Below are 9,979 nucleotides of genomic sequence, written 5' to 3'. Positions count from 1 at the left end.
AGTAATTTTAAGGCATTTTCTGTTTCTTAGGATGGTGGATCTCTTGTACTCATGGTTCTGTCTTCACATGCGTTTTCTGTGTCACACGCTTTGTAAACTCAGGCTTTTAATTCTTGAGAATTAAGCTAATTGCTGAGTTCTTTGCTCTTCACCAAAATACGAGTAAATAGCGGTTCATCTTAGCCTTAAGGTTCAGACTGACCCATGAGCTTTTGTTTGGAAGTTTGCTGTCACAGCTGGTTTACTGCGGCTCACAGGCTTAATCTGTGCACAACTGCTGTCAGGCATTCAAGCTTGACATCAATTTACTTATAGTAGAAGCAGGCTTAAGCATAGCTGTAGTGCACACCTGTCAAGGCATACACTCAAAATGGCTATTTTTATTTGCAGGTACAACATGCAAGTAAACAAATTGCTGCTGATAAGCAGTACAAGGGTATCATCGATTGTGTAGTGCGTATTCCAAAGGAGCAAGGAGTGCTGTCTTTCTGGCGGGGAAACCTGGCCAATGTCATCAGATACTTCCCAACTCAAGCTCTCAACTTTGCCTTCAAGGATAAGTATAAGCAGGTGTTTTTGGGAGGTGTAGACAAGCACACTCAATTCTGGAGGTATTTTGCTGGTAACCTGGCTTCTGGTGGTGCAGCTGGAGCCACTTCCCTCTGCTTTGTCTACCCCTTGGATTTCGCAAGAACCCGTTTGGCTGCTGATGTCGGAAAAGCTGGCGCAGACAGAGAATTCTCTGGTCTAGGGGACTGTCTAGTCAAAATTACCAAGTCTGATGGTCTGCGTGGCTTGTACCAAGGGTTCAATGTCTCTGTCCAAGGCATCATCATCTATAGAGCTGCCTACTTTGGGATCTATGATACAGCAAAAGGTAACTTTTCGGAGGGGATCAGATAAATCTGTTTTCAGAATTGTTTGTTTGTGTCTGTTGCTGGATGTTACCCTCTGTCTGTACTAGCTGTGTGAGTCTGGAGGTGGGATATTGGTGCCAACTGCAGTGACACTGCAGTGTTGAAGGCAAAACTTGGGCATGTGTTGATGGCAGCAGGCTACTTTTCAAGTACTCCTGATTTTGCACTTAAAGTAATTGCAAAGCATGTTGGTTACCATACCAATTATATTATTTCTTTGTTCAGTGCATTATTGTACTCATTTTGGACTAATTCATATGTGTTTAGCTGGATGGGTTCAAGAGGCACTTTTACAAAGCATTTGTTTGTTAAGCTTTGATATTTGGGCATAAAGGTCATTGATACTGGCTTATAGTTTAATGTAATACACAGGGACAGTGACTTAGTGGCATTTTCTTTCTAGAACGAGGAGGGAATAGTTAATTACTTCTCATGTCAGTCTGAAAAGAATCCTGGTCCTTAATTGTTACCTATTGATTACCGAGAAGAAAATCCTCAGAGTTTCCTTAAATGTGTTTTATATTGCTTCAGTGTGTGTAAAGTTTAGCAAGTGTCTTGTAGTGTCAAAATACAGTTTTACAATGTTTCATAACAGTTTGTGTAGTAAAGTAGCTGTCATGCAGTGAGTGAACCAGAGGAGGATGTACAAGATAAAAAGCTAATTCCTTGGGTTTTATTGCAGGCATGCTTCCAGATCCCAGGAATACGCATATTGTTATCAGCTGGATGATTGCCCAGACGGTGACTGCTGTGGCTGGTGTGGTCTCCTATCCTTTCGATACAGTGAGGCGTAGGATGATGATGCAGTCAGGGCGCAAAGGAGGTAGGCTGTTAACTTATGCAGTTCTTCAAGCAGCATTGACAATATGAAGTTCTTTTTTCCTGATAGTCATCCCTCAGCACTTACAGTTCCTTGTTCCATAAATCTGATTTAAGCTGCATTACATTTAAAGGATCTGAGGAAATGCAGTAGGGCTTAACCTGTGGCATTTGTCAAGAGTTAGGCTGAGGACTTATTATAGAAGATGAAATGGGCAAATGTTTGCAATGACAGATTAAATTAAGGCAGTTAGGGCATAGTATAATTGCTGAAAAGAAGGCTTAGAATTTTTATTTTGTGACTTAGCTTTTAATAACTAGACAAGCAGATAGGAAGCTTTTCTATTGCCTGAACTAAGTATTGTGTTACAGTCTTAAAATGTGCTTTGGGACATTTGCAAAGCTGCAAGAGAAGTGAAACAGGCCAGTTGTTAAAACCACGTTAGGTAAATTACGGGAGTTAAAAATGACTCTGCTCTTTTTCTACAGCTGATATCATGTACTCTGGAACAATTGACTGCTGGAGGAAGATTGCGAGGGATGAAGGAGGAAAGGCGTTCTTCAAGGGTGCATGGTCCAATGTTCTCAGAGGCATGGGGGGTGCTTTTGTGCTTGTGCTGTATGATGAATTCAAGAAAGTCATTTAAACAGCCTAACTAGAATTGGAAACCAAGTTGAGCAGATCATGTAGAATAACTACCATTACGGACCATTGACCTTCAAGAAATTCCTGTGAGTCTTATTTATCGGAGCCAGATGATATTTGCAGATGGGGCTAGAAACTGACATATAGGACTGATCCATGTCATGGTATCATGCATGAAGACACTGAATCTGTCAATTCAGTGTGGTGATCTTTGGGGTTTTTTTGAGCAATGAGTGGCATGGGTTCTGGGTCCAATTTAGACAGAAGAAATTGTTTGCCTGTGGACCAGTCCCCAGTTTCAAGTCCCATCTTCTAGGACCATAAAATTGTATTTGAAAGTTCTTGCTAACAAATCATGTTCTTTTCCACTTGTACTGAAGCACTATGTACCATTTTGCACAGCTGAACATCTAGCAATTTTGTTCTTAAATTGGGGCATTTTGCTGTAAAACAATAAACATACTTACTCTGTCTGTGTTGAAATTATTACATGAAAGCTTTGGGAAAGCCTCTTTTCTTTGAAAACTTGTTTCAGATAATGGTTCCTCTGATACGCTTACACTGCACTCTGTAACAGAATATTTTAAAAGAATAATTGAATGTGAGAACTTTGGGGGAGGGGAAGCATGGGTTATACTAGTAGAAACCAATCCCATTCTTTGTGCCTGATAGTGTGTGATGGGCTGCTGCAAGTGGCTTTTTGCATGATTCTTAAAAAATTTATTTGCAACTGTTACGATTTAAAATGGGGTTTCCATTGTAGTGCTGGGAGAAGCCAAAGTCTCAAGGACAGGCATCAATTAGTACTCTTGCCCTTGTTAAAACAGCTTAAACTGAAACTTTTTTTTTTTTTTTAATTAATATAGAAAGCAACGTGCTATTCATGCAAAAACCCAGGAACCTAGTAAATGCCTTCGACTCCCGAGTAAAGTGGGTGTTGTATTGTTGCTGCTATTTGGAGATGCTGATTGTGCCATTCAAGATACTGTTTGGCCTGATCTGTAGCAGTGATCAGTACCTCTGTGGAAGGTGAATTTAATCTGAAATGAGGCTCATTCCAAGACGTGATGGGGTGTATGAAGGGGAATATGTGTGCTTTTGTGTAGCTGTAATAATAGATAGGTAGGTCAGCCTTCAATACTGATTGGTGTCTAATTCTGGAGATTGTCGGAAGACCAAAATTGCACTGAATGATTATCAGTACTGCTATTCGAGATAATGTAATACCTATGTGCCGTTCTTCATATGTATATAATCTTCCTTTTGTACTTTGTAATCTGCAAAGACATGGTAGGGGGACGAGTAAAGGAAAACACAGTGTTAATCTTCCAGACATGTTTTTAAGAACTCCCTATATCTTAAGAAAACCTGTGTTACTGTATGAGTCATTGAAGGCTGACTGAGCTGTCTTTTGAGTTCTCTGTGTGCCTTCTGAGGTTGCTATTCAAGATGAAGTATTTAAATTAACTACCTGGCTTTGGCTGATTATTATCTTCCTCACAAACACAATTTACCTTTCTCCTTTCGCTGTTTCGCAAGCGCTGCTTCAACATCTGTGAATGTAAGTACGTTACACAGCCACTTTGTGCACAGGCTAATAGCAAACCTTATGTACCTACTGCAAGTGGGTTTATCCTGTTTGGTAAGGGTAGCTGCCTTTTGGTGTGGGTGGGTCACTCGATGTTGACCTTGCCAATCAACTTGCTGATTCAGTTGTAATTATATTGATTTTGGGGGGCGGGGGAAGAGTTTTTGTCTCTAAATACATTGCTTAGGTTTATTTTCTGTAACGGTAGCTTGAAAGGTAGAGATAGCGATAGGATGCATCATGCATCCTCACCGTGAGCATGTGGTGGCCCAAGTTTTGTGTGGGAGAACCAAACCTGACAATTACTTGAGCAGCCTCTGAAAGGGGGAGGGCATTTTTCACCCCACTTCCTCCTTCCCCTCTAGAACTAGATTTTAACCAGAAGAAACAGGAAAACAAATCAATGCAAGCGGAGATGTTTTGTTTCATTTTTTTTTTCAAGCAGAATTGCAATTTACCTATGCTGTGTGTTCAGCATGTAGTACTTGGTGTTCCTTTTTTTTGGGGGGGAGGGGGGGATGGTGCAGGGTCGATGGCTTAAATTAGTCATGCAGCAGCAATTTTCAACGTGTGATTATGCAGCGTGGGAACATGAGGCAAACAATAAATGAGACTTCTAAAAAAAAAAAGCATTTGTTTTCTGCCTTATTGAAACTCTCTGTGAAATGTACTTATTTTGAATGGTATCTTTAACAGGAAACTATCTAGAGAAAAATAGTGGCTTCTAAAGCCTCTTTTTTGTTTTATGGTTTTGGAAATGGGCTGTGCCCCCTTTGAAAGGAATAAAATGCACTGGTGTGAGAAAATCTTTACATTTAAAATAGTTATTAAAAACATGACAGATTTTATGCCAGTTCTCACAACTGTTAGCTGGATTTTTTTGAAGACTTACATACTGGAGTTCAGTCCATATTAATATTGCAGAGGAAATGCTGAGCACATGAAATGGCTGACTGGCAGCCCAGTATGAATGGTTACTTTTGACAAGTGTAATTTTAATTCCCATTTTTGTTTTGCATAAAACTAAGTGGATGCTGTGTAACAGTTTGATGTTGCTGGTTGGAAGGTTGAAGGACAACTTGAAACACATTTTGAATAGTTAAGTTTCTGAAAATACTCTGGGTAAGTAAAAATTACAAGCTGGTAAAATTCATTACTATGGCATTCCTAAGTAGTCCTATTATCTTGTAGGAAATCGTTCTATTCAGAGGGAAGAAGTATGGCAGTGAAGGCAGAAATAACAAAGTTTCTTCTGTGTTGTGGGAGAGAAGCCTTGTCTCACATGGTGAGGGCAATCTTGGCTAGGCTAAAGCAAGTAGGTGTTAGCAGAAAAGCTGCCAGGCGTTGTATTTTTGACCAGAGTGAAAATGACAAATTTCATTGATGATCTCCATTTTTTACTCTGCTTCATTTTAGGTGGACTTCTATGGGACAGGTGATTATATTCATTTTTTAGACTGACATCTTCCTTTTTGTCAGGAGCATCCATGATTTTCTTTCATGTTGGGGGATCCAGTTGGGGAAACCAGGCGTGTTCTTTTTTGAAAGTTAGGTCATCTCTTCAACCACAGTTACTTCCTCGGTACAACGTTTTCTTGGTAAATTTACATATTCTGTCTAAAAAGGAAGAAAATTCTGTAACATGCAATAAGCTACAGAGTCACGTGACAATCGGAGAATGCTTCTAAATGTTGGGTAACACCAGTACCAAAGGCACTTTGTCTTGCTGTTTTAACACATAAGAATTGCTTGCAAGGCAGGAGAAAACAGGTTTAAGGACAGGCCAAGAGAGCTGGCCTTGTTCAGCCTGGAGAAGGCTCAGGGCAGACCTTATAGCAGCTTTCCAGTACCTAAAGGGGGCTCACAAAGCTGGAGAGGGACTTCTTATAAGGACATGTAGTGACAGGACAAAGGGAATGGCTTTAAGCTGAAGGAGGGTAGATTTAGATTAGACATTAGAAAGAAGTTCTTTCCTGTGAGGATGAGGAGACACTGGCACAGGTTGCCCAGAGAAGCTGTGGCTGCCCCATCCCTGGCAGTGTTCAAGGCCAGGTCAGATGGGGCTTTGAGCAACCTGGTCTAGTGGAAGGTGTCCCTGCCCATGAGAGGGGGGGGGAACTAGATGGTCTTACAGTCCTTTCCAACCCAAACCATTCTGTGATTAAGTTTTGTTTGATATTTAACATGTATGATCAATACTAGCTATATAAGTCAGTGGAAGGAAGAAGAATAGAAGTTGATTTAAATGGTGAACAACCTTAACAGGGACAATAGAAAAAAATGTAAGTATTGGCTGGGTTTTCTATATGTAGACACTAACTAGACTTGTAGAAAAAACAATTTGGTTGCTATCATACAGTTTTAGGTTGGTTAACCTTGAATTCTAAGAGCAGAAGTTTCTAGCAAGGTCATAGTACTGATACAGTGCTTGGGGCTTAAAACACTGATGGGAGATATATTCAATTTGTAAATAAGTAGGAGGGATAGTACTGGGGGAGGGTGAAGGGGGAGAGCAAGCTTGGAATCATGTTGAGGGTATGTTACAGAACATCAAACCAGGACGTCTTGGTAGGGAAATATGTGGGACTGGTAAGCACTGCAGGGCTTTGTGGTCAGGGGTTTTTGTGCTACTCTGCCATTCTTTGAGAAAAGAAATTCATGTGCACACAGAGTGTGTATTTCAAGTTCTTGGAATGCATTTAATTCCAGAAAACAGGGAAAAGTAAGTATTGAAATATAGTTCTGAGTGAGGATGAGCAAGCAAACAATCTGAAGAGGCTGCAATTTTTGAAGGACTACTTGCTACTTTACTAGCTATTACCACTTATTTGTATGATGAACTATGGACTGCTGCTGCTCTGTAGCCTTAGCTCTGGCAGCTTGGTATGACCTGAGATATCAGGTGTTTATGACTTAAGGTGTATGAGGAAACTCATCCAAGTTGCATCATTACCTGCCCTCTATTAAAGCCAAAGATGGTAGGACTAAGCAAATGGGTTAGGACAATGCGCTAGTATATAGATACCAAAACTAGAGTAGTTTAGTAGCAAATCTTTGAGGATTCTTTGTAAAGGATTGAAGGAAAATTTGTTTTGTTTTTGAAAGCCTCATTAAAAAGGGTTATTTTGCACACTGAAACAACTAGCCTGATTTGTTGACCTAAAATACATCTTTGCTTTAGCCAGCTGATACAAAGCATTCCCTCCCTGTGGAAACGCTATACAAACTATTGTTCAAATGGACAAATTGGAAAAGAAGCATTAATGGCTTGAAGCTTGGTTGTCATGATGTGAAGAAAGACTGGAGGATTTAGTTGCTTTTGGCACTATGCAAGTGTGTAAGATACCATAAACAGGAGAGGAATAAGGATTTTAAGTGCAGTAAAACAGGCCATTAAAAAAGTTTTTAAAAGTAAAGATAATTAAACATTAGAATAGACTGCATAGGGATGCTACAGGATATCGGCCAGACATAATTTGCGTGAAACATCAAAACTGTCATAACCAATCCTCTGCTGAAGCAAAGAGGAAGGCTGGTTAAGCTGTTGAGACTTTACAGCCCTGTTGATTTTCATGATTCAGTGCCACAGGTTTTTTACATGGGCATAGGTCAGACTTATAAAATACATGTTGACATTGCATTGTGATAATTGATATTTGAAAGTGCTTCTCATTTAGGTTATTTTCAGAGTATGAACAGCAACCTAGCAAAACTGCTACACACAGAAATTGCTGGTCTCAGTATAAGTGATAACTCTGGTCTTAAAATATGGCTACAAATACATGCAGCACTGGCATAGAGCATTTCTAGTTCCAAACCAGCATACTTCATATGAGACCAAATTAGTTTTTAATGTTCCAAATTTAACATTCATCTTTATATGCCGGTTCTAGTCTTTGGCCTATTGTGATTTATAGTTAACAACTTTACATTGAAAAGAAAGCATACCTGGATATCTTCATCAGTTGATGCATTAAATTTGTCTTTTGGTTGTGGTATGGGAGAAAATATGCTCTTGAAATTGCAATACCTTTGGGTAGAAAATGAGATTGTGAAGAAATTAAAAATACTGGTAATATAACTTAAGCAAACATTTTTTTGTTGAACCTCAAGGACATTTTTTACTTTCAAGATTGAACAGTTTTTGCTCTACAAATCACAAAGTAAAATATTTTGAGTGTGGACTGGAGGGTAACTGTTATTATAGTTACCACTTGGGTAACTAAAATCTATGTTGTGGCAAGAGTCACAGTAAATACTATTAAACAATGACTTTGAATAAATCACATGGCATAACTTTCTTCTACCACTAAGTGAGAAGTTTTCTCAAAATAACAACACATTCGTTTGTCCTGATTTCCCCTTGTCTGGTACTGTATGAAGCCAAAGGCTTCAAAGTGGTGTGGATGTTAATGTGTAGAAGTAAGAACAGAAACATTTTAGCATGATCTGGTGGAATCAATCACTTTAGCATAATTTCCCCTTTTTACTTGTGAATTTGTATGCCAAAGTGCCATGCAGAACAATACAGGTAGTAATACTTCATGACATGATAATCAGGTTATTTAAATTTGTAGGTAGGAAGGTAGGAGGTAGAAGGAATGTGGTTTATATATATAAAAACATATACATAGAAAAAATACTATATCAATAGTAAATCACTAAGGTTGATTTACCTTTTGAAAAGATAATACTGGAGCAGTGCCACTGAGATTGTTCCAAGTGCTATCAGAAATAAAATCACAAAAGGAAAGTAATCTTTCCCTTGACCTGAAAAACCCAAGAGAGAGAAATACCTTAGTATACCTTTGTCACGGTCAGTAATAAATGAAAATTTCACCTTTTTTTTTTTTTTTTTTTTAATAATCTGAAGGATTTCTACTTGACTTGATGCATTTTAAGCCATTTCAAAGAGAAAAAAACAACAGAAAAGGAGAAGAAACAGTCACAGAATGAATCACAGAACAAAACTGGTGTAAAAGGACTGTTGGGGAAAGGGTGAAAAGGAAGATGAGATAGAAAGGGGATGATATTTATGATAAAAACAAAACTGAAAGACAGCCTTAGCCCTTTGGACCAAAGACAAGACTGGGTCTCTCTCAGCCGGTTCCTTGTAGCCCTGGCAACTAAGTAACTGCTGCCTTTGCAATCACAACAAATCAAAGGCTGTTATCAGCCTCCCTTGCCATTGTAATGGAGCTTCTCGTCCACATTAATAATTTCCACCCAGTTTTTTCCATGTGATTGGGTAAGAATTAAGATTTTATTCATATTTTGAAGTGGGAGAAAGGGAGGCGAATATGGTAATGCTGAAAAAAAAAATAAAATAATACTTCACAGTCTTACCGAACTCAATGGGTTCACTCCATTCCCCCCAGTTTGAGCTTACAAGACAATTTTTTCCACGTGCTCTGATTTTCAGAATGTATTTTTTTTCCTCATTGTAATTTTGGAATTCATATCTGTTGTTCCTTACCTAAAATCAAAACAATCAGACTCTGCATTTCACTTCCTAAACAAATATTTATAACATCTGAGTTTAAATTCCTGATGCAGTTTTACAAAAAAGTAGTTTGTATGACTGTAGGTATGTACCAGTTAAATGTTCTTCCCAAATGTAAAACTGTGATAAATTAGTTCACCTCCCACCAAATCTTTCTGTTTCTTTGAGGTTTAAAGTTGGATTTTGAAGTTTATTGGGTCTTTATTTTGTTATGCTTTAAGGACACCTTTTTCCCCTATTCTTTTTTATGTATCCTAAAAATCCCATAGCAGAAAGTTGAAACTGGAGAAGTACCCTATAAATTCACCTTGCAGTCTCTACAGGGATTAATCATGAAAATATTCCCTGGATGGTGTCTGTCTTTGCTAAGCAGACTTAATGTTTTTGAGACAATCCACTACTAGATATGTATCATCTGGCCTCATGATACTTTCTACGAGGTATGGAATCTGCCAAGCTTAAGATGTTTCCAGGGCTGAGAGGACCACTCATTTGTTGGGGAAGAC

At 38.7% G+C, this 9,979-nt stretch overlaps 2 protein-coding genes across 2 annotated transcripts in view; one reads left to right on the top strand and one right to left on the bottom strand.

The window, feature by feature from the left end:
- The first annotated feature begins 204 nt into the window (after positions 1-204).
- LOC104403251 (ADP/ATP translocase 3-like) lies at positions 205-2,868 on the top strand. The gene is made up of 4 exons (XM_010011322.1): positions 205-306; positions 388-877; positions 1,600-1,740; positions 2,226-2,868. Exons 1-4 carry the CDS (start codon positions 205-207, stop codon positions 2,381-2,383), a joined length of 891 nt encoding a protein of 296 aa, XP_010009624.1. The 3' UTR covers positions 2,384-2,868.
- A 2,650-nt stretch (positions 2,869-5,518) lies between these two features.
- The window catches only part of LOC104403239 (granulocyte-macrophage colony-stimulating factor receptor subunit alpha-like), a 10,565-nt gene continuing 6,104 nt past the window's right edge, over positions 5,519-9,979 (bottom strand). The window contains exons 8-11 of the mRNA XM_010011311.1: positions 9,317-9,446; positions 8,647-8,740; positions 7,919-8,000; positions 5,519-5,587 (exon numbers count right to left, since the gene is read on the bottom strand). Coding sequence (XP_010009613.1) covers positions 5,519-5,587; positions 7,919-8,000; positions 8,647-8,740; positions 9,317-9,446 — 375 coding nt within the window. The remainder of the gene's footprint in view (positions 5,588-7,918; positions 8,001-8,646; positions 8,741-9,316; positions 9,447-9,979) is intronic.

This window comes from Nestor notabilis, unplaced genomic scaffold (assembly GCF_000696875.1).
Source record: "Nestor notabilis isolate BGI_N333 unplaced genomic scaffold, ASM69687v1 scaffold9090, whole genome shotgun sequence".
NCBI lineage: Eukaryota > Metazoa > Chordata > Aves > Psittaciformes > Psittacidae > Nestor > Nestor notabilis.
This window is presented reverse-complemented; position numbering and strand designations above follow the sequence as displayed.